Here is a 24,717-nt window from a genome sequence, read left to right as displayed (position 1 = left end):
TACTTCACCCGTGAACAGTCTCTTTTATTGGTCTTGTTCATTAACTCAAATATATTCCACATCCACTCAAGTCACTGAACTGACAGAAAGCATTACAGTGTAACAATTAAGAAGCCAGCTCTGGAGGCAGGCTCGCTCCTGTTTAAATCTCTGCTCTCCCACTTAGTAGCTTGGTGACATTGTTGACATGTTCTTAACCCTCTCTGGTGCCTATTTTCCTCATCTGTTAACATGGGGATAACAGCACCTACCTCACCAACTGATAAACTCATCACTGAGTGCCCTAAAGTGATTATTAACATTGAGAAAATACTGTACCATCTTACTTAGTTCACGTTAACACAGCCAAAAGAGACAAGTTATGCTATTACTAAATGTACAGTAATAGAGAATACCAGAGCCACACCAGAAAGCACAAAAAGTTGGTTTATTATTTCTGCCAATTGCATAGTAACCTTTAATTTATTCCTCGCATCACAACTCTAAAAGACAACTTTGCTCCTCAATTAAAAACATATACTCTGAAAATTAACTAGGTAGTTTTTAAACATTTGATCATTTATAGAATATCTTAAAAATCTTTGCCAAGCAAGAGATTAGCTTTACCTTTATAAATCTCTACATAAAATGAACAACTCAAGGCAATCAAATTTTCTTTTGTTCTACATTTTTAAATACCACCCTTTGTTTCCTTTGAAATATTTTCATCCATTCATTCAAAAATATTTTGAGGTTCAACTGCCCATTTAAGACAGAATGAAAGAATTTTAGAGGATCTGAACTAAGCATTGTTTTGACTGAACTGAATCAAGAACTCTATCAGGGTCCTTGTGGGCCTCCCAGTCATGCCCTTCCGCAGATATGGAACCTCATCTTTGTTGGTCATCACACCTGCTATATCTAAATGTGCCCACTTAGGATGAGTCACAAATTCTTTCAGGAACGCTGCAGCTGTACATGCTCCTGCAGACCTGAAGAGAAAGACAAAAATCATTTTTTAACCCCATGTAAATGTGCAATGAACATTTCATTAAGATCCTCTATTCTTGCTAAGTAGCTTCTATGACCAGAGAGCAAAAGTCAAGTTTATGAGATTAAAACGTAACCCAAAAACCACTTTTGGAATATTTATTTTCAGACATAGCTTTAAGCAATAAAGGATAAATTCTAGATTCCTCTTCCCCATGGTAATGAATTCACCTGTTTTTCATCTCTTTCCCTTACGATATTTTTAAAATGACTCAGCTGTGAAAACAAGCAAAATTTTGAGCACCAGATGTAAAATACCTTGAAAATTAAAGATGTTCGAAATTAGTACTTATGAGCACTGTATCAAAAGGAAATTGGCTACACTTTCTGTGAAAGGGCATAAAATTTAAAGTCATTTTGGTAACCAATGACTGTAAAAATGTACTTTTATAGCTCCTTTTACATACCTATATTTTCCAATATTATTAACATCAGCAAGTTGGCAATCTAAAACTTGTTTTGTATAATGTTCAAAGAGAGGCATCCTCCAGACACGATCCCCTGTTTCAATGCTGGCCTAAAGAAGAAACAGGTACAATAGTTGGAAGACTGCATGAAGTAAGACACTGATGTATTCAATGATGGAAAGAAAGAGAACTGTTCTGACCCGTTACTCTAAAACAGGAAACTACTCAGCCAGGTCCAGAATCATTTCAGTTAATGAAAAGGTTTACTTAAGAATTATAAAAGAAATCAGGAATGTTATAAAACATCCCACAAATTTGTAGGGCATTTGCTAAAATCATCAATTCTTATGGATCTCAATTTACAATATGCTGGTATCCAGCAGTACATTGACTATGGGACTGATTATGGGGAAACAGCCTTTGTGATGCTTGTCACCTCAGTGTGCTAAGGAATACATGCCTGAAACTGCACCACTGAAGACCAGAGTCCAAGACAAGGTGATCTTATTCATTCACATAATCATATACACACTCATTCACATTCATCACTTACTGAATCTTGACAGAGCCCCACCAGGTGTTGGGGCTATAAAGAAATTTAACATCTGAGCCATCAGAAGGCCCTGAGGCTGGTAGGAAAAACAGATACACAGACTGTTTTAATACACTGTGGTCAGAAAGAAGCCCCAAAAGTGAAAAGTCAGGAAGCAGCAACAGAAGCTGTTATTTGGAGACATGAGTAAACAGCAGCTGAATCAGCCCCAGGGTTGAAAAGTAGCTGCCTCTGGGAAAACAAGACTGTAGACTACTGTAGACTGCTGACTGGCATTTAAATGTTTATGCACACAGAACTTTGATTTTTTTTTTAAAAAGCTTAAACTGAAAAAAATCAAAACAGCACTGTAGGTGCCTAATAAAGAGGGACACTGAGTGCATGACAGGCCAGAGGAGAGTCTGCCTGCCCAGCCTGCACAGAGACAACTGAGCTGAATGTCAGAAGGGTTAGGGAGGAAGGGTAAATTTAGGACCGTAAACCAACATCAAGTATGTATTCAAGGACATTTTGGATTTGTCCCCCACTGGCACATAGTAGGCTCCTATTCATTACTTGTTGAAAGAGGGAGGTATCAGAGGGAGCGGTCTGGAGCTCAGGAGAGAGACGGGGGCAAGCAGCGGAGAGGTGCTGGCTGAAGCCACTGGGCTTCCATGTGAAGATGGGGGGGAAGGAGGAGAATGGTCTAGGACTGAACATCCACCAAAGGGGCAGACGAAGGAAAAAACTGGCAAAGGAGGCTGAAACAGAAGTCAGTGAAGAAGGGAACCAGAGAGATGATCACAGCAGCAAGGAGTGGGCTGTCACCAAGAGGCTGGACTTGCAGGCTGCCTCCAGCCAGGCTACGTAAGGCTGGGTGGGTGAAGGCATGGGGGGAGGGGTGACAGGAGCCGGCTGTGCGGAAGAGGCAGGCTGGCTGTGAACAGCTGTGCACGAGGCACGGCAGTCAGAGGACGTCCTCATCCCCGCCCACGAACGGATCAGGACAAGCCCTACTTACTCACAACAAGCATTCACTAAAGGTCATCCTGCCTTGACAAAGCTGTTCTCATAACCTTTTCTACCTCAGGGAGTCTGCGCGATGGCCGTGGTTTGTGAGTCACTTTCACATCATTCTGAGACCACAGGAGAAGAGGAGAAATGTGGTATCACAGCTATCATTTTGGAACATTTATAGAGAACCCAAAGCACACTGAATAGAGTATACTGTATTTTCACAATTCAAAGGCAAATCTATGACATAAAAATCACTTTAACATAGGGGTAATAAAACAGTAAAAGATATTCTAGCTAGAATAATTTAATCATCTATCATTTTAGTCTCTATTATTCCTACCTCAAATAGTTTGTTCCACAGCCAGGATGAATTGGTAAAGACCCCAGTGGCACCGGACCCCAAGGCTATGTCCATGGCACCTGCAAGACACAAGCCCTCAGGTCAGCGTTCAGTCTCTCCAGGCATGATGGGTTTCTCTGCTGCTCAAACTAAGACTTCAGCCTGTAATTTGATTTTAATATCTGCTTCATTTTCAAAACTAGAGCAGCTTTGAAAATCCTTACTGTACATATTTAATATCTTCCTACTTTCTCAACTAGAATTCAACTTCAATTATTAAGGAAAATGTAAAAAAGGAACCAATGCCAAGTATCACCAGTAATCTCATCCTCAGCATTAACCATTATCTGTTTTTAATATTTCTTTCCAGGTTTTTTCTAATTTTTAAAAAACATAATTAAGACCATACTGTTCATGTCCAAGTATGTGTTCTTCCTCTTATGCTTTAAACATTTACTCCTCTTTTAGAAACAAATGTTAGAAAGTAGTTTTAATGATTTTAAAAGTCCATTGGGTAGAGGTCTCATAATTTACTTTCTATGGGACATTTAGGCATCTCTAAGTCCTCAATATTTTTAATCACATCTGTAAGTATCTGCTATTAAGATTCTCTGCCCCTTTTTCTTTTTTTCGGAAGAAAGTATTATTGTATCATACATATTTGTTTCATCTACATTTCCTTCTCCAACAAAGGTGCATCCATTGGTTGACTTCTCTTTTTACATTTATATGTATTTTTTAAAGATTTTATTTATTTGAGAGAGAGAGAGAGAGAGCATGAGACAGAGCACAAGCAGGAGGGAGGGGTAGAGGGAGAGGGAGAAGCAGGCTTCCCACTGAGCAGGGAGCCCGATGCGGGACTTGATCCCAGGACCCTGGGATCATGACCTGAGCCAAAGGTAGACGCTTAACCGAATGAGTCACTGAGGCGCCCCTACGTTAATGTATCTTTAAAAATCAAGTTAAAATCCAGATTTCCAAATTCTTTGCGGGCACACATTCCCGGGCACCTACCTCCATTAGGATGCTGCAGCTTAGCGCCACCTTCTCTGGTTCTGGTACCAGCTCCCAGCAGTTTCATTTGTTACTTCCCTGGCCCTGGCTGCAAGCTCTGGGGCAGGGATCATGTTTGATTCCTAAGTATGTGCTTAGGGCCTAGCACACTGCCTGGCACACAGGAGCTCAGTATTTATGCAAAGGGAAAAGCAAACCCCACCATCATTCAGTACTAGGACACTCCTGGAACATCAGAGGAGACACCACAGAAGACGAGGGAAATTTTAATTTTCACAAGGTGGTACTTGCTCCCTGTAATAGAAGGTGTGTCCAGGCTGCTCCTTAATCTTTAACTGTGGCTTTGCATGGTGGCTTTTCATGGACTGCTTTTAGCATCTCCCCCAAGGAAAATGGACACTTGAAAATACAATTCTATACACTGTTTTGTAGACTTTTTTTTTTTTTTTTTTAAAAAAAACAAAACTTCCCACATCCATTTCTTTGCAGTTGGGATTATTGGTTATAGGACACCCAATGAGTGGATCCCCTATACTTGCATGTTTGTGGGTTAATATTTGCACACATCTCTGACTTAAGAAATACAGCTCAGAGCCATCATTTCATTTTGTTAATCTTGGTTAACCCCCTGGCGCCCCCCCACACACACACCATGATTACGTGGACTCTCCAGAGAAGGGAGTAGCACTTTAAAAATCCATTCCTCTGTGTCATGAGGGCTCTGGATTGTACATTTTCCCCAAAATATCACAAGGAAATTAACAGTTGGTTAATCATAAGGGATGGCAAACCGTTGACAATTTAAAACAAAAAGTAGTGACCCATTTGTAAAACGCTGTGATTCTGCATGACATTTGGGCAACTCAGGTCTGTTTGGCCATCTGTTCCTTCAGGTTTTGTTACTCTCTACCTCCCAGTTCTCTCTCAAGCCTATCCACTTCTCCCTACCACTACTGCTACCATCGTCATCCACAAACTGGACTGTGGTAATAATTGTCTTAAAAAACAGCAACAACAACATAAACTTCTAGGAATTTCCAAATACATATGAAGAGAATAGTATAATAAATGCACAGATAGCTGTTAACCAGCATCAACAATTACCAACTCATGGGCAAACCTGTTTCATCTATAACCCCTGCGCAACAGATTATTTTGAAGCCATCTGCAGATACCCTAACATGCATCCGTAATACACAAACTCAGGCATCTACAAGAGTCAACAAGCACACTGCTCACCTGCCTAGCTGGCCTGCCCGTCACCTTGGGTCCTTCTCCAAGGCATTCTGCACACGGCCAGCACGGACCCTTTCACGGCACAAACATGATCTTATTGTCCCCATAGCTTCCTGCTGCACTTGCCTCGGGACAAACCCCAGTAACATATCAAGGCCAAGCTGGGGTCTGGTGCCTCCCAGAATGTTGGCCTCGTGCGCCCACCCCAGCTGCACCGTGCTCTTCCCAGTTCCATTTGCCGTTACCCCCACACATCCCTCTACTGGGATGATCTTCCTTCCCTCCTCCACCCAGTGATGCTTCCTCCTTCAGATCCCAGCTCCAGCAGCAGTTCTCAGCAAGATGCCTGATCCTCAAAAGTTAAGACTGTGATAACCTCTACTAAAGCAGTAAGAAATGACAGATGTAAATATTTAATATGATCCCAACTGAGATCAAGGCTCTAAAGCTGATTCCATTACATTCTTTAGAAAATGCTCTATTTTCTACATATGAAGACAGGACTGCTACCATCACCAATTTCAGAATTACCAATAGCAGAGGCCTACTTTCCGTATTCTTTTCCGAGGCCCATTTGGAGCCAAAGGTACTAACTGATCAAGGTACCCGAATTGTCACAGTTTCATAGAAACATCAAAACTCCAAGGAAGGTGCTGAATTCACCACTCTTGTTCCATCCTAAATCACAACCATGCATGAGAAAATGAGAACAGGCAGCACAACTGAATGGCCATCCCCTGAACACGCCATGGCTCCTACAGTCTGGTACAGGCCTGCCTTTTCAAGGACAGTAACATTGGTTTAGTGTCTGCCAGGCCAGGGACATCAACCTGGATCATCTCATTTCATCCGCACAGAAACCCCCCTCAGTGAGATGCTATTATACCCTTTTTACAGATGAGGTTTCTTTGGCCTTGTCCAAAGTCCCATGCTATTAAGATGCAGGACAAGTTTTAAAATCAGGTCCTCCATCTCTAAAGACTGTGTACTTCCTCCCACCGTGAACATGGGGCTGGAAAGTGTTTCTTATTCTTCCCTTTGATCACAGCGACTAGAACTCAGAAGGGGCTCAGTGAGTGTGTGGGAAACTTCAGCCAGGCCAACACGTGGGCAGTGGAAAGGCTCACCCATCAGCTTGCTCTTAGTTATCTGGGGCTAACTTTCCCACCCTCAGACTAGGAAAAAAAAGGGAAGGGGGCTATGATTCCTTATTTACAGAAAGGGTGTATTACCACCCACCTCACCACTGCCCCTCAAACACCTAGCAAATCTATGCACTATTGTTAAGAGCCACATAAAGGGGAAAACATGAACTGATTTCTGCTAAAGTAAAGGCTCACATGAGCAGAGGAAGAATTAAAACCAAAGGATAAAAAACTATCTAAATTTTAATCTTAAAAGAGGCAAAAGACAGAAACAGAATGAATCCCTGGAAAGAGAACTGTTGGATCAAAGACTACTAACATCTGCTTCTTGCAGCAAAGCAATACCTGTTGTGATCCCTCCGGGAATGAGTTCGTGACTCCACAGACTCAGTGGGCTTCTAGCCTTCCTTCAGCCAATGTCTGCCACATGCAGGGGCTGAGTTAAAAAGGCTTCCTACAAACCCCTCCCAAACTCCACCACTCTGTGAGGGTAACACACGCCTCCCAAGTACTGATGTCCCAGGGGGGCCAGATAACTTGCCCAAGGCTGAAGGACTATAAGTGGCCCAGTAGGAGACAGTGAGTTGGCTTGAAGCTCATGCCGCGGCCGCACACCTCACCCCACCCCGACTGTTAAATGACTGTTAAATGACGACCTTCCCACCCCCCCCAATGTTTTTGTTACTTTGTAAGACCAAGTACAAAAAGTTCAGAAAACTCTGCCAGCATCAGATACGTTGACTAATACAAACAGCTCCTGATTTGGGGATCTGTTGCTAATATTTTCAGATCTGTACCGAACAGCAATCATACCATAAAACATCTTAGTGTCATGAGCAGAAGTGACTCTGGATGGGCTGATAAAACCCGCTTGTGATTTCTCTTTTTAGAGTTACAGCCTGGAATGTTTTAAAACAAGAAACCTAATGTTTAGAACAGTTTACAGCTGCAGAACAATTCCCCTGGTGAAACATATTTGAATGCAAGCGGAGCAAGCCAACTTTCAGCAAACTCATGCCTCAAGTTAACATGCACACCGCCCTACGTCAACAAATATGGCTTTCTTCAAACAAAGACAGGAAAAGCACGCTGGTTGACCTGTTAGGGTGGCGGCGTTGAGGATGACCTTTGGGTTAAAGGTGTGCGCATAACAAAGTGCATCAGCCAGTATGAGCCTCCCCTCAGCATCGGTGTTATCAACCTGCAAAGAGAAGGGTCAAAAAAGTTAGGGTAAGATAACACAAGTCAAGAATAGCAAAACAAGATACAACACTGTTCAACTTAAAAGTGAGAAAAGCTAGTATGACATCTGTCAGAGTACCACAAACATACTTATGCTTCAATTAGAATAGGAATGTATTTAATCTGAAGAGCAAATATAATTTAATAATCCCTGTACCAGAGCTGATGACCAAATGCTAACGACTTTGGAAGCAGAAACAAATAGAAAGTATCTGGCCCATTGTACCAACAAGTATCTGACAGGAAAAAGGAAAATTTCAAGATTTCTGAAAACAAAGAAGCTAAAGAGTTTCGGAAGATTACAGCAAGGTAGCAGTCTGGCTCTCCAGACAGGAGAACTCTTGCAACTTCAGCCAAGTTTATAAAGTTTTTTTAAAGGAGGCTCCACCCCCAGCATGGAGCCCAACGTGGGGCTTAAACTCATGACCCTGAGATCAAGACCTGAGCTGAGATCAAGAGTCCCTCCTTTTAAATAGCGGCCAGGCATTATGGGCGGTGTGTGCATGCATACAGGTGCCCCAGCAGAGGACCCTGCCAGCCACATCCCCAGGAGTGCAGAGTCCACGACTCAGGACGGTGTGTCCCACCTGAACTCCAAAACGGAAGAAGTTAATCATGGCACATTTCTATCTCTAGAAAACAGCTCAGGCTTTTCCTGCTTTGCCATGCTCTGCAGGGCTTGCTGTAGATTTGTGGTAATTTGTGTGTGTATGGCTTACAGGAGGAACAGTAAGGGAAAATACTTCTAAAATTTCCATAAATACTTTTGACTTTGTATGAAAAGCTACTTGCAATGAAGACACTGCCCTTCCCTAAATGGAGCCCATGCTCTGCTTCCGTTCAAGGTGTGCTTATGTGGTCACTGGAGCTTCCACCTCTTGGATCACCAGAATGGGCAGGGCTACGTTTGGCATTCACACACCTGTATGGTCTTCCCATTCTTGGCTTTGACGACATCCCCAGGCTTGTTGGCCTTACCACTGGGCATATTTTCACAAAGAGGGGCCAAACCTATTGGAAAAGCACATATGAAGGAACATGGAATGTGCTGAGTCACACTCACCACCCAAAGGACCAAGGCCACTGGTGGGCCATCAGAAGTATGCCAGACACCACCCTAACCAAGTGATCAAATTTAGAATCACCAAGGACCCAACCGACATCGTGTGTGCCAGCCACAGGAAGTGCAATCACTCAGGTAGTGTTCCAACCAAGTAGTCTAACCCGATTCTATCATGAAGAAACAACCAAATAAGTCCAAATTATGGACCATCACAAGACAGGCCTGAATGCTTCAAAACTGCCAGTGTCATGAAGGAAAAAAAAGGGCAGGAAAAAGATTCTGGATTAAAAAATATTAGAGACGTGGCAACCACATGCAATGTGGGATCCTTAACTGGCTCTTACGTTTCAAAAACAAAAACAAGTAAATGTGTGTGTGTGTGTGTGTGTGTGTGTGTGTGTGTGTGTGTGTGTGTGTCTATATACAAAATGAACATTTTTGTAGACTAGTGGGAAGTCTGAATTAGGTGACTGTATCAATCCCTGTGAATGACAATGGTATGGTCATTACACAGGATGTCCTTGTTTTTAGGAGAGAGACACATGCTGAAGCATTTGGGAGTGACATGTCATGTCTGCAACTTACTTTCGAAAGTTCGGCAAAACACGGCTAGGATGTCGGCGGGGACGGGGGAGGGTGCCCTGTGAGACAGACCTAGAGTCCAAGTACACCTTCCCTTGGTGTACCACAATGGATGTGACACTGGGGAAATCATTAACCGAAACCTCCCCCACCCCCACACTCCTCTGAAACATGGCAAACTCCCAGCCTTGGGTGTGGCATCTGGACTCCACAGAGAGCTGCTGTGGACTGAACACTTCTGTCTCAAGCATTTTCTGTATATGCTGCCATGTAATCAGCCACACCCCTATGAGACAATCACTAAATGTGTCTGCAGTGCCCTTCCATCTTGACTACTGAGCATTTTTCACTGGAGTAAATCACAAACTTGACATTATGTGCCCCTGACTGCTAAATGCTTTTTGCAGAAGTACAAAAAAATCAATTCTAGCTACGGCCCGTGACTGCAAAACACATTTAACTCAATCAGTTCAGACAAGACAACACTTAGCTAAACAGCTTCTGCTTGATGAAAACCATTTCTTGATCTTTTCAGGTTGGAGGAAACCATGTCTGCTGTCTGGTCTGTCGTCTGACTGGATTCCAGAAGTCTCCAGGACACCCCCCTTTGCCCCCTCACCTACGAGGTTAATGGGCAGGTTCAGCTTGGCAGCAGACACGATGGCTGAACAGATCGTGGCAGCTCCTCCCATGTCGCCCCTCATGAGGTCCATATTTGCAGAGGGTTTGATGGAGATGCCACCACTGTGGGAGAAAAGGACAGAGTGCACCATCAGCGGCAACAAAGAGGACCCAAATCACTTTCTTAAGAAAGAATATATAAACGGAGGCACTATCTACCTGGCAAAGAAAATTCCTATTTCTGAACTGAGAATCTGAATGATTTCAACATTTTAAAAGATGATATTGCAAACTTTATAAAAATATAAATGGTGTTTTAGCTCATTTTATTTCTTTTTGGATGAAATGTAAGCGGGGTCAGTGGAAACATTACTATATCACACAATCTGTGCTGCTCAAATCCCATCTCTGTATTTGCTCATTAACTCCTGACATCCAAATAGATTTGTCTTTTCAGCAAATTTTATGAATTTATCAACTTACTGAACCTGAGGGTCACAAACTGTTAAGGAAGAAAAGCCAGCAAGCTCAGAAGACTGGCAGGATCTCTCTCAAGCCACGGGACAGGGAGACAACAATTCCCTCCGACACCCCTAAGGGGTGATTCATCCTGATGGCAAAATACAAACTGAATCTGGAAGAGGCACAAGAAAGATGCTCACCCAGGGCGCCTGGGTGGCTCAGTCCGTTAAGCGTCTGCCTTCGGCTCAGGTCATGATCTCAGGGTCCTGGGATCGAGCCCCACATCAGGCTTCCTGCTCAACGGGGAGCCTCCTTCTCCCTCTCCCACTCCCCGCCCCCTGTTCATGCTCTAACACTCTCTCACAAATAACCTCTTTAAAAAAAAGAACGAAAGTTCACCCAAAGCCTTAAAGACAGTGCTCAAACATGAGAGCTAAGAAGGATTTCAGTTAGCAAAAACCCAAACTACTTCCCCTGAATAGGCTTCTATAACTACCTAGTGACTTTCCTGCTTCCAGTCTACAACAGTCCAGAAACCACTTGCTTCCCAGCCTGAGCTTGGGGCTGGGGCTCTGACTGTGAGTTCTCACTGAGATCCTCTGCTGACCTGCCCTGGAGACTCCAGAGTCTATTCCCTGCACAGAGGTCTGCTTTCCTTAGAGATTAAGTCCTAATTCTCACTCGCCTGAGAAGCACCTGATAATTAGATGGCTGTCAATTACACCTAGAATTAAAGATGATCCACTGGCTCAGAATAAGAAAAGCAGCACACTCTTGGTTCAACAAGTCCAGAGAGAACCCCTTGGGGTGGGGTGGGGGGCGGGGAACACACCAGTACATGAGGGCATTCTGTCTACTCACATCTTTCTCACTCTCCATGCATAGGACTACAGTTCAAAGTAACCACCAATCAAAGAGCAGCAGTTATCGCCACTCACCTTTTAGATCTCTCTCAAATCCATCCATTTCTTTTCTACTGCATCCATCCTGGTGAGGCCACCATCAAGTCACTGGGGTGTCTGCCATGGCTCCTATAAATTCAGGTCTCCCTGTACCAGTCTTACCCCCTTCATTTCATTCCTCACACAACTACCATTTTTACCAAAATAAAAAATATCTACCTCAACAAACATCCCGGCAGACTGTGTGTGTGTCTGTGTGCATGTAAAAAATCGTAAGCAGATTCTAAAACTGATATGTAAATGCAAAGGATGCAGCTAAAGTAATTTTGAAAAAGAAGAGCAAAGCTGGAGGACTCACTACTACATGTCAAGACAAAGCTGTACTCATTAGACACTTGGTCGCAAGGTCCTGGGGGGAAGGACAAAAAGGCCAGAGTTAGACCCCACAATAATATGGCCAACTGATTTAACAACGGTGCACGGCAGTTCAATGGAAAAGGATAGTCTTTTAAACAACCAGCTTTGCAACAAATAGACATCCATATGGAAAGAAAAAAAAACAATGCTTTCCACAGCATGCACCAAAATTCAAAATGGATCATAGCTTTAAATGCTAAAACTGTAACACTTAGAGAAGAAAACACAGACTCTCCTGGCTAGAAACCCTTCAGTTACTTCCAGTTACTCTTAGAGCAAAGTGCAAAAGGCAACCGGGCCCAGAACCACCCAGCTCTGCGCCACCCCCCCCACCGTCTCCGGCCGAGGTGTGCTTCCTTCCCTGCCGCGCTCTGCTTCAGCCGCGCTGCCGTCTGCAGGCCTCCCCTCGTCCTTCTCACCTGGCAGCTCCTCCCTGCCCTCCTCCCTCCGGCACTAACTCCTCCTACCATTCCTCTCAGCTAAACCTGTCACTCCTTTGAAGAAGCTTTCTCTAAACCCAAAGACTAGGTCAGGCTTCCTTGCTAAAATATTCTCATAGCACAAATTCAAGTATGGATTTAAATTAACCATAAACTTCACACTGAGCATTAATGCTGCATCGAGATATTAGCCCAAGACAGTATAAAATCATCACAATTAGCAAGACAATTAAAAACAGCCTAACTTGCACTCTCTAATTTTTTTTTTGCTGTCGTGCTTTACGACAGACACTTAAGTTTTATGTCTACGACTGCATACAGATGTAACTTAAAAATCAATATGCATACTGTGAATAATATAAGCCTGAACCTTTTGGTGATGGGCCAGAATGATTGTTTGGAGACCAATGCTTCGAAGCAGAGAAGGTGGACCTCTGGGTGGAAGACAAGAGGAGGCTAACATCAGGAAGACCCCACTGGCAGCCAGTGCTGCCCGGGCTGGGTCTCATGGCACCTGGAACCATTCCTGTGAGGGCTGCACTCATTCACGTTTCAGACAGAGCATCTGAATGGGTGCCCATGTGTACTGGAGACACCCAGATTTTATGGATCTGTACAACCATTTTCCAAAGTAGTTTCCATGGACCATGAGTCCCAAGAGAAATAAATTCCCTCCCAAAGGAAGCCTAGAAAATGCTACATTCTGTGCCCTGAGAAGTCCTGTACTTAAAAAAAAAAGAAACAGAACAAAAGTCTCATGTGTTTTATCTACCCTAGTTTTTGGACAAGTAATCCTTTTTAACCCTCATGCTTAATTAGCAGCCAATGCCTCCCACGGGAAATACGGACCTATACCGCCTCCTCCACCTCAGCTTCTCCTTGCTTGAAATAACCAGACAGTTCCCAATTCTAAGGAATACTTATGGTTTAATAAGATTAATGGGAACTAGGCTGGTCAGCTAAAGAAAGCAATCGGAATCAAGTGAAGGGGCAATGGCATGATCCAAACAGCTCCATCCCCATTATCCACATGAGGGAGCTTTAACATCCACGTGAGGGAGCTTTAATATCCACACAGGAAAATCAAAAGTGTACGGTGGAAAGATCTTAGTCATTTTAAAGACAGACCTGAGTTTGACTTCTGACCCTATGTATGAGTTATAGGGCTCTGAGCAAATTACTTCACCTCTCCAAGCCATGCTTTCCTTACCTGCAGAAGGTGTGCCTAACTCCTAGGAATAAGATCAAGGATAACACATGTAAGATGCCTAATAGAGTCTCTAACACACAGTAAGCACTTTATAAATGACAGCTTAATACATTTAAAGTAATGTGTAAGATTGGACCAAACACCATGCTTGTGAAGCAAACTTCACATAAACGATACAAGTACATACAAAGCATTCACCAAATACAAAGCACAGAGACATAAAGAGGTACCTATCGAAAGTAATCCCCTTCCCAACGAACACCAGGGGTGCTTCGCTTGCATTGGGGCTGCCTCTGTAGTGAATTTCCAAGAAGACTGGAGGCTCGTCAGATCCTTTGGCCACACTTAGGAATGATCCCATTTCCTGTTCCTCAATCCAAGATTTGGGTCTACAGGGCAGAAAAGGAGAATAGTCAATATACTTGGTTATCTCTGTTTCAAAATAACTTAGAAAATATTTATGTGTAAAACTCTTAAAACGTATACACGTGTTAATGCCTCAATTATCACATCCTACTTGCTTTCTGTATATTCTTGGGCCACTTGATTCTACGCCTGTTTCCTCATCTATAAAATGAGGTTGGGGCACCTGGGTGGCTCAGTCGGTTAAGCATCTGCCTTCGGCTCAGGTCATGATCCCCCACGTCTGGCTCCCAGCTCAGTGGGGAGCCTGCTTCTCCCTCTCCCCACTGCTTGTGCTCTCTCTCTCGCTATCTCTCTCCCTCTCTCTCTCTCTCAAATAAATAAAATCTTAAAAAAACAAAAACAAAAATAAAATGAGGTCAGTGATACATCTGTCAAAAGATGAGCTACAGAATTACTAAGAGAGGGCAACCCCTTCAGGTCCCCTCCCTCTTTGGAAACTTTGTACTGTCACTTTGCTATCGCTCAATAAACTTTGCTTTGCTGCCCACCAAAAAAAAAAAAAAAAAAAGAAATTACTAAGGGAATTCACCCATAATACATAATACAATGTCAGGTAACAGGACAGAGTCAATAAGTACTTATTGCTTGATTTGTTCCCCCTAATCTACTGATCTATATCTAAAGTTTTCACATAAGATAAAGTTAGCAAAGCTCTGAGACCATAAAGGATGCTTAAAAGCAGTTACAGGGTGCAGTGCTTTATTTTTTGTATTTCTAAAAATGACCCAAAAAAACAACCAATAAAAACAAAGAAAACAAAAAATCCAACGAAGTTACACTCCAATGACTGCACTAAAGTATCACAGTTCTTTGTTGTTTTAGAATTGCTGGAATTTGATCTTTTCAACATTGTCACACTACTTCTCACGGTTTCAACTGCAGTCTGAGATGTCTGCTTGAAGTGGGAAAACTAGTAAATACTTAAACACAGGATCACTGGGGGTGATCCAATGGGAACAGTCTGTAATGCCAACCAGAAAAGAGATACCATATCACTATCCCTGGCAGGTGAGGGTACAAAGGTCTTTGTATTGAATTCTGGCCACAGTTAACTAGGCCAGGAGAGAAATCCTACACTCCAACAGGCAAAGCAGTAAAAACTCCAAGTGCTCCTCCTACACTTGCCTATCCATTCGTTAAGATCATTAAACGGGTTTCACCATGGGGAGATGGCCACCAGACTTCAGAGGGGAAAGAACATAAAAACAGAAGGGAGGACAATGAAAACACCACTTCAAAAGCAGCAAGGCTGTATAACGTGGGTATTTTCAACCACAAACTCAGTACTTGATGCTTCATGAAAGCCCTGGCCTTCTGGAAGTCCCACCTGTCTTTCTCTGACAGCCATCTACACAAGAGCAGGTTTGGCGCAGCTGTCTGTCTAATGGGTTAAACCCTGCCCGCCTGACCCGCCTCATCGCTGCCCGAATCTTTCCTTGGCTGGCTCACAAGCCCTTGCAGTTTCCCCAGGGGCCACCGCACACTCAAGTCTGCACCTGAAATGCCCCGCCCCACTCTCTCTCCATCTAACTGCGATGGCAATTTTCCAGACTCTGCTCAGGCACCATTTTCGTTGGCACGCCTTTCCGGCTCTTCCAGAAGCCTCCTTGCCTAGGATCCTCTGTGTACCCCTTTTCCCTGCCTATTCCTGCCTATAAGCTGCTCGCTTCTTTGAGGGCAAAGACCCCCCCCCCTCGACCTTTGTGCGCCAAATTCGCAGGCACACACAGGGAGCACCCTCAGGGATGTGTAACCACACAGCCACTGTTTGCTGACACAAAGTAGCTCTGGTGCCTCCTCAAAGAAAACAGGGAAGAGGGCGCCTGGGTGGCTCAGTTGTTAAAAGGACTGCCTTCGGCTCAGGTCATGATCCTGGAGTTCCTGGATCAAGTCCTGCATCAGGCTCCCTGCTCAGCAGGGAGTCTGCTTCTCCCTCTGACCCTCCCTCCTCTCGTGCTCTCTCTCTAATAAATAAAATCTTTAAAAAAAAAAAAAAAAAGAAAACAGGGAAGAGCCTTTGCCAAGACCCCTTTATAGAGACTAAAGCTGACCACAGGTTAAATACACGCCAGCCATTCCAAAAATGTCATCAAGCTCTGAGTCCTATGTTCTCTATAGATTACACACTTTTATTCACTCCGTCTAGACCAAAGGGATTTTCCTGAGAAATGTGAACTGTAGTCACAATTAAGCACTGAAGAAGTCTTTTAAGTGCAAGCTCCCTTAACATACAATATTGGAAGTAAAGAATGATTTAGGTAAAGCAAATATCTGTTGATTCTTTTTAATCCTAAATCCCCCAATGCTCCGACCTGGTTTGCTTTAGGGGTTATGGGGAGATCGCAGGAGGATAAAGGAACTAGAGGGCAGGCATTTACGTCCCACAGCCCAGCTGCTGACGACGCCCACTCAGGCCTGCCCGGGAACAACAGCTCCGGTACCGAATCTGGGAATCTACAAGGCACAGATTCTCATTTCATACCAATGTATGAAAACTGCACTCTTTACTTTTGTCAAAAAGAGAAAAGATAGAGCTCACACAAAGGAAACATGATATATAAATTCAACAAATGGAACAGAGTTACCATTTGATCCAACAATTCAACTCCTAGGTACACACTCAAGAGACATGAGAGACATACGTTCACACAAAAACATGTACACTAACGCTCACAGCCCCATTACTCATGGTATCCAAAAGGTAGAAACAACACAATGCCCACCACCTGATGATTGCAATGGCGGGGAGGGGAACGACAAGAAGACTGAAATGAAGAGTGCCTGCTAATGGGTACAGAGTTCGCTCTGGGGTAATGAAAATGTTCTAAAATTGAAGGAGGTAATGGTAGCACAACTCTGTGAAGAGAGTAAAAATCGATAGTCTGCCCACTTTACATCATATTTATATTGTAGGCTATGTGAACTGTATTTCAAGAAAGCTGTTACACACACACACACACGCAGGATGTAGTGTGAAGTCAGGGTGCTCACTCAAAGGCATGAAAAGAACCCCTAATTGAGCCCTTATCCCAGCTTGTCTGTGGCTACCAGTCCTGAGTGACTCCTCTGGATACTGAGGGCGTTGGACTCTTAGGAGCTCCAAGGCTCCTGCCTTAACACCCTGAGTCGGTGACGTGACCCTGCATTACCTGATGTGGACCTCTGTTTTACTACTAGCACCTCTGAGGTTCTTCTCAATGATTTGGGCAAATTTGGTTGGTGTCATCTCATTGGCTGGAGTCTCCATCAAGTGCCGTGCCAAGTTCTGCCCAGAAGCAAAGAGGACGCCCCTCTGCCAGGCCTCCTGGTCCCCTCTGGTGGAAGAAAGCACAAGGTCACTGTCACACAACCTCTCAAGATACTGACTGTGCTGCAGCTAGGAGGGCTCTTACCCTATAAAAACAAAAAGGGGAAGACCCCAAGTGCAAAATGGACACACGGGACCTGGATCATTCTCTGCTCTGACCCAGGGCAGCAGGTTCAAAGAGCTAGAAAATAGGGCCCCGGCTGAGCCGAGTTAAGAGGACAGAAGCATTTCACATTTCATGTGCATGAAAAAGGGGCGAACTGATGGGTCCTTGAAGCCCTAACTCTAACACACAAACCAACGGAAGAGGTTTCCATCTTTCCAAAAGCCCGCTGTGTCCTCCTTCACTGCAGCAGGGATGATGCAGCCCCAGGGGCTTGCTGTGGAAAAAGCATACTGCAACAGTCCTGATGTGAAAGTGAAGGCCTTTCTGCCTCCTTTTTGCCTGAGTCAGGGCTCTGAACACAAGTGCACCAAAGGGCAAGGACCAGCTTTAAAAGAAAAGATATGGTCATGTGTTTCACGATTTCAGCTCTTCTTACGCACAACAGGAATTAATACAGGTGGCACAGAGATGGGGGATTTGCCATGTGCCACGCACTTGACAGTGCCTTTCGATCACCACGAAAGCCCTATGACACTGGGATTACAGCTCTACTGAACAAATGAAGAAAGCGAAACAAGAGATTTTGGTCACTTCGCTGAGGTTGCCCAGCCAGCAAGTGGGGGAGTCAGGGTTCAAAGCCAGGCTGAATGGTCCCAGAGCTCTCATCCCAAACCACTCCCTCACAGCTGCCCACCCCCGGGCTGTATCAAGATGCCCACTGTCCTCACAGCGCCATCTCCTGAAGGTCTCACCTCTGTCTATTCCTGATGGCAGAGGCGTCATCTCCTAGAACCCAGGATAGATAGGGTTGTAATGTAGTAGGTACTCTAAGTCTGCTGAAAAATGACCCTCCCCACTAGACCATGAGGGCAAGGACCCTAAGCCCTCTATCTGTATATCCTGGCATTTGACACAGTGCCAACAGATACTGGCTAAATGGAAATTACTTGTATCAATACTTGCTGGGACCTGTCTGTCACCTCATTCCCCGCTCTTCAGAGAGCCAACTTGGTTTGGCTTCCTAGTAACCAGCAAGCATGGAGGGGCCTAGGAAGCCATGGGTTGAAATACAAACCTGGCAAAAGCCAGTAGCAGAACATGAGGACAGTCACCACACTCGTAAAATGGCTGAGGTGATGGGGGAGGTCCCAGACAAGCCATGTGGCATGCCCATACTGAGAAGCAGGCAGCTCACATCCAAAGGCCCGACTACCTGAACGTCAGGAAATGCAACCCTAATCTTGGTTTTGTTCCATCACCTTCCATGGAGCTTCGCCGACACAACAACCTTCTTCTTCTGCTTTAGGTCATCGTACTCATAGAGACCGAGCACTGCTCCTTCCGCAGCTGCCTGCGCATCTCCACAGGGATCCACCTCCACGGAAGAGATTTCCAGGTCTTGAACCTGCCTGCACCCCGCTTCAAAAGGACAGAGAAAAACCAGAAAAACGGGGAGTCAGTCAGAGGCAACCCAAGAGTGGAAGGCAGAGGCAAGATTGTGGGCTGAGAAAACAAGAGGTCTGGGATTCAAATCCCAGCTGACACTTGCCCTTTCTGAGCCTCCTTCTGCAAAGCGAGGATGTGTCCACACCGGACAGACTCACAGATAAAAGGGCTGGCCCAGCCCCTGGTAGAGTGGGGCCTCAGAAGTGGCTATTATTGTACAACTTCCGAAACACCAGAACTTCCTGACAAAGCTTTCCAGTCAACGAGAGCTTGCCAGATTAAAAATGGCAGAGGAATGATGACACTGAAATTATATCCAAAGAACTGAGTGGAGTCCATTAGTAACACAGCATTTTATGAAGATCAGGTCAGCAAAAAGTCTCAAATAAGTTATGAACAAATCACTCAACATGAACTCTGAAAGTAGATTTAACAGAGACGATATCCACAGGGCCAAAGATCAATCAAGCTAATTATCACCGCTTCAGCAATGTCTCTCAAAACATTTTAACCACAGTCTCTGTGGTAAAGGCCTCATTCTGCTGCTCAGCTCCAAAGTGACTCAGTGGCATCTACCTCAACTTGTAAACCATGCACGTGGCAAACGGGGACAGACACCTACTATCCAAGCACCCCACACTTTGCATCCATTTCCTCTAACTGCAAGTAAGGGGATTCCACATCATTTAAAAGTCAGGCAACACCAGGTTTGTATTACAAAAAGGAAAAAAACCCACCATAACTTTCTGGTAACACAGAGCCCTGGGGTCAATACTGCATGAGAGAACAATTAATGGTCGTGAAACCTGCAAACACAAGCTATGCAAATATCAAAACTAAAATTTCAAAAGCTAACTTTCTGTATCCACGTAAGGCCAGGCATACTGTCTAAGGGAAACCGAGCATTTGCTCAGATGAGTGTTTTCTCTGTGAACGTGGTGGGGGGTGGTGATGGTTACAAGGACCAAGCGAGCGGAAAGAGACAATCTTAAAGAGTACATCCTCCAGACTCTCCATCAACCTTAAACTTCAAAAGTGGAATCACCTGCGACAGCGGCTCTGATGTTTTCTTTGCCTTCGTGCCAGTTTTCCTGGTCATCGACTCCAGCTGCCTTTCTGCCGAGGCCGACCACCACCACGCTGGGGAAGTCCTGTTCGGCACACACACAAGATCAACCAACCATGTCATGTCTTTAAAACATCCGTTTCAGTGGGGAAGGGTCCATGAGCTCCCACACAATTACCTTCACCTCCACACAGGAAACTCCCCGTGAAATTTAGTTGTTTTGTTTTACCCTGTATCTCGGTAAAATTGTATCACTTGTGTGTTTAAAAGGTAGAGAGGATAATCTTGCAAATAATTCTACATAAGCCTGTGCCACAACTATGGAAACTGAACAACGAAAGCCTACAGACTGCGATGCAGTGCTTCTCAACAGCTAATTGCCTCTTTACAACCTTAAGTAATATCTGTGGTTTAACACAGGGATAAAAGCATACACACAATCAGATACAAAATTTTCTGCACGACTGTGCAGCCACACTACTTGGCACTCAGGAGGGGCCCACTGAGGCTTTGCCAAATAAAGCTTATCTTCATCTCATACCTCATGCAGACCATAAAAGGTTCGGGTTTTGCCTGCCTTCAGAGGAGGTCCAGATCTAAAACAAGAGGAAATATTTAAAAACTAGTTGTCTCTGCTCCTTTGGAAAGTGACATATATGTATCTTTTGCATAATTACAACACTCTGCTGCTTGTGTGAATTTGCTGCATTTATGTTTTTATCAAAATACAGAATTCTCTCAGGTCAGATTTTTCAGATGCAGCACTTCTAATTCTAGCTCAAAAATCATTTAGCAAACTTCCACACTGGATTTAGTACAAACTTATTTGAAAACAACTACAGAGAGCAACGCCTTGGATGGGTAATGTGTGGCTATGGAGGGGGGCTGAGCTACAGAGGGGGATGAAGGCTGCCTCAAAACTCCCATCTTTCGTAATGGCCAACCTGACTGCAGCGTTCAGCTTGGTGGCTGTTGGGATGGGGGGTGCTTTGTACAGATGGGATACTAGGCAATTTCCAAACAAAGCAGGTGGCAAAGAATAATTCTAGTCAGAGGACTGGATGCCCTGGTGCCGCAGCTGATAGTTATCTGTCAGGAAGGCCAGGCTGTACTGTACTCAAACAGTGGATTTTGGATTAATGAATTAATCACGGCACTGGAGAAGGCAGTCTACTGGTGAAGGACTGGGAATTGAGAAGGGATGCAAATTCTATTACCCCAGTATTCGACAATTACTATAATTATTAGACTACATTCCAATAGGTTATCTATAATCTGAATAATATGTACTTGCGGTGGCTTTATTTTTTTTTAAAGATTTTATTTATTTATTTGAGAGAGAGAATGAGAAATAGAGAGCACAAGAGGGAAGAGGGTCAGAGGGAGAGGCAGACTCCCTGCTGAGTAGGGAGCCGGATGTGGGACTTGATCCCAGGACTCCAGGATCATGACCTGAGCTGAAGGCAGTCGCTTAACCAACTGAGCCACCCAGGCGCCCCTTGCAATGGCTTTAAATTGACACTTCTCTTTCTGCCAAACGTGGCCTGCAGCTCAGGAGTTGAAACTCCAATGTTTCTGTACCTCCTCTAAATCGTAGCTAATCTGAGTGCTCCCAATAGCAGGCCCCACCCAGATTTACTGAATTAGAATCTGTAGTCTAACTATACCCTTAGGTGATTCACTTTGAGACTTTGAAACTCAAAGCACACCAAGAAAGGAGCTGTACCCGTAAACTGTTTTGAACTAGTCTAGGGACAGGCTGTCCCCCATAAATGAAGGAACATTAGAGCAGGCAGACAGGCTGGTGGGAAGGCAGGCGGGTAGGAGGAGGGTGGGCTGAGGAAATGTGGTACTTTCCAGATCTTTCTAGGTCAGTCTCTCACAATATGTTTATGATTTGAAGTGGCCTTACTTCCTAGAATTGTAGACTCACCCCTACTGAAAGGCAAAGTACCAAAGTGCATTGCAGGGGCAAATACTTTCACTTCCACTGAGAAGATACTGGCCAACTTACTTCCCTTAATTTTTATCTACTAACAATAAACAATAAGAAAAAAATTCTCTTTCGGTTTCAGGGCATTTTAAAAACTGGAACCCACAGGCGAATACTTACATGTTCAAAATTTCTCTCAACTTTCCGGACACCAATTTATCAAAATTCTCTCCTGCACTCGTAAACTGTGGCACATCATCTTCTTTGTCTTTGGTATAGATTCCTAAAACAAGACCCTGAGAAAGAACAAGCAGAAAAAAAAAAATGAGTATAATTAGAATAGATCCCCTGGGGGACTCAGAGTTCCCCACGTTCCAGAAGAAGCAAATAATTCCACGCAAATTGTGTTCCCCTCAAGGCCAAAGCCAAAAAAGAAGCAGGTGCTGGGCAGTCAGCTACACTCACATCCTGCCTAAATGTTTCAAATTCCTGCCAAAGCAAGACTGCAAGTACTACCTGTACTGGGTCTTCATGGTCCCTCCCAAGAAAGGGCTTTCACAGCATAAAGGGTTTTCTTTGCTTCCAAATAAAGAAGGGCAGAAAGGTGTTTTGTTTAAGAAAACAAATCCGTTTTTAACCAAGTTAGACCTCAAAAGGATTCAGAACATGCCACCCCAAAATATGCCACTGGGGCATATTATTTTGAGCTAAAAGCACGTGAGAAACAGGAGGTGCAGGAAGGGCTGATATCCCACTTTCTACCTAAAAGCAGGGCAAAAAATTTCCTGTAAGAAAGGTGCTCTCCCTGTACTAAGAAGAAAACATTCTTATCCCCAGAGACTGGGAGTCAGCCCCAAAATGGATCCACACAAACAAACCTACTAAAATAACCCTTACCTTCCATTAATTTCCGCAGTATACTTCCCAGTCACTGTCACCCAATTTCCTGCCCCAGCCCAACTCCCTTTGTCTTGTCACATCCCCACAATTGCTCGTTCTCTGTTTAAAAAGGTATATAAGCTGTCAGGCCTCAAGGCTTGCAGGTCTCTTCATTCTCCTTTTGAAGATTCCCATGTACATGTAAAAACAGCAAATAAATTTTGTACACTTTTCCCTGTTGACCTGTCATACATCCATTTAATTCCCAGGTCCAGCCACAGAACCCAGCAGAGTAGAGGGAAGTTTTCCCCCCCCTACAATCTTCAAATGCAAATCTCAGGTATTCTGTGATGCTACCACAGTAAAGTCAATGGCTGCAGTTGCCAATACAAATCCGCACTCTGGCCAGTTCCTAGGCTGAAAGAAGGATGCATCTTCACACAGAGGCATCCTCACAGAGAGCAGAGCCCTGTGCCCAGCACTTAGAAGCTTATCCTGTCACGCCTCAAAGAACCGAAAGAAGGAAGTCAACCTGGGAATCACTATTTGTCTTTACATGGCAATTTTTGACTTTAAAATGTTTTCTGCCTTAGGGCAACTCTGTGAGGTGGAAAGAACACATACTATTCTTCCCACAGACCAGGAGACAGAAACCTGGTCTGACCTACTAGTGCATGTGCAACAGAACTGAGCAAGAATCCTGATTACCTTCTCTGACAATCCTACATCTTTTCCACAAAAATCTCACTGGTACTTGGAGCAAACAGCGTCCTTTCTCTTCCTCATCAAAAAAATACACTTCCTTGGTGTAACTTTTCCAGATTCTAATTTTCCTAAGACTGCCCACTGCCCGGAATTCGGTGGAACCAAGTGGGGAACTGAGGACACAGGCCCCACCTGTCACCTGGGAACGATGTTGCACAGTACTGGAGAGAACACAGGACAAGGTATCTGGTCCCTTGGCCACCTGCGATACAGCTGGATACAGACACAATCCCTATCTAGAATACTCCTTGCCAGGGCCATTTTTTTCTGGTCCTTAAGCATGACTCCCAAGCTTGTGCTTTCACTGAACCATTCCCCTTTCCAGCCCCTCCACATCCCAATAGTGACCTTCATAATTTTTTTGAGCTCAATTAGATGGAAAAGGCTTTTCTCCTCCAAGACGCTCTCCTTTTAATTTCACAAAGATATGGGTCCCTGCGCAAAGCCCTCTTCCCTAGAGAGAAACTATTTTTCCTCTAGAAACTCTTTCCGGCAATTAGTTTAGTCCCGGAGGACCTGTTGTCCTGGCCTTCCACTTAGGGGTATTGCGGGGAGCGGGGGGTGGGGGGGAGTGGAGCCCGAGATGGGCCGCCTCCGGGACCTTAGACGACTTTGCACCTCACCAAACGCGGGCTCCGTCCTAGCTACGGTGGCAACACCACCGGCAATGTCCTTTCCAGGGGCACAGCGCGGACTAAACAAAACAAGGACTCGGGACACGACACAGAGTGCGAGCTCACGACACGGTCGCCACAGCTATCACTCTCTCTCGGCCGGAGTACGGGACCTAGCACTCCCCCAAGCAAAAGATGGAAGAATGGACACGCTCGGCAAACAGCCCGGGGGATGGGCAGCCCAAAGCCACCTGCCCCTGCCAAAGCCCAGCTCGGCCAAGACAGGGCACTTCTGAGCCGGGTTCTCGACTCGCCCCGAAGCTCCGGTCGCCCGGAGCGGGACTCCCGTGACCGCCTCTCACCTTCGTCATGTCTGCGGCGGCGAGACCCCGTGCCCAGAAACGCTTCACGCCCAGACGTCGGACGACGACTCGCCCGGCAGCCGGAAGGGGCAGCAAGAACATCTTCCCGGCTCGGCCCCTGCACCGCCCTCCGGCGAGCACGTGGCGCCTTGGG

At 44.8% G+C, this 24,717-nt stretch overlaps 1 protein-coding gene across 1 annotated transcript; it reads right to left on the bottom strand.

Moving 5' to 3' along the window:
* Positions 1 to 408: 408 nt before the first annotated feature.
* On the bottom strand, positions 409 to 24,717 carry LAP3 (leucine aminopeptidase 3). Its single transcript, XM_025887317.2, has 13 exons — positions 24,564 to 24,717; positions 22,124 to 22,239; positions 20,552 to 20,606; positions 19,990 to 20,095; positions 18,758 to 18,917; positions 17,235 to 17,399; positions 13,890 to 14,048; positions 10,227 to 10,351; positions 8,885 to 8,973; positions 7,819 to 7,921; positions 3,326 to 3,405; positions 1,437 to 1,546; positions 409 to 971 (listed from the first exon to the last, which is right to left on the bottom strand). Exons 1-13 carry the CDS (start codon positions 24,663 to 24,665, stop codon positions 782 to 784), a joined length of 1,560 nt encoding a protein of 519 aa, XP_025743102.1. The 5' UTR covers positions 24,666 to 24,717; the 3' UTR covers positions 409 to 781.

Source organism: Callorhinus ursinus, unplaced genomic scaffold (assembly GCF_003265705.2).
Source record: "Callorhinus ursinus isolate GAN/ISIS: 27379988/994484 unplaced genomic scaffold, GSC_fseal_2.0 scaffold4, whole genome shotgun sequence".
NCBI lineage: Eukaryota > Metazoa > Chordata > Mammalia > Carnivora > Otariidae > Callorhinus > Callorhinus ursinus.
The sequence above is the reverse complement of the archived record's forward strand: the minus strand, read 5'-3'. Positions and strand labels throughout refer to the sequence as shown.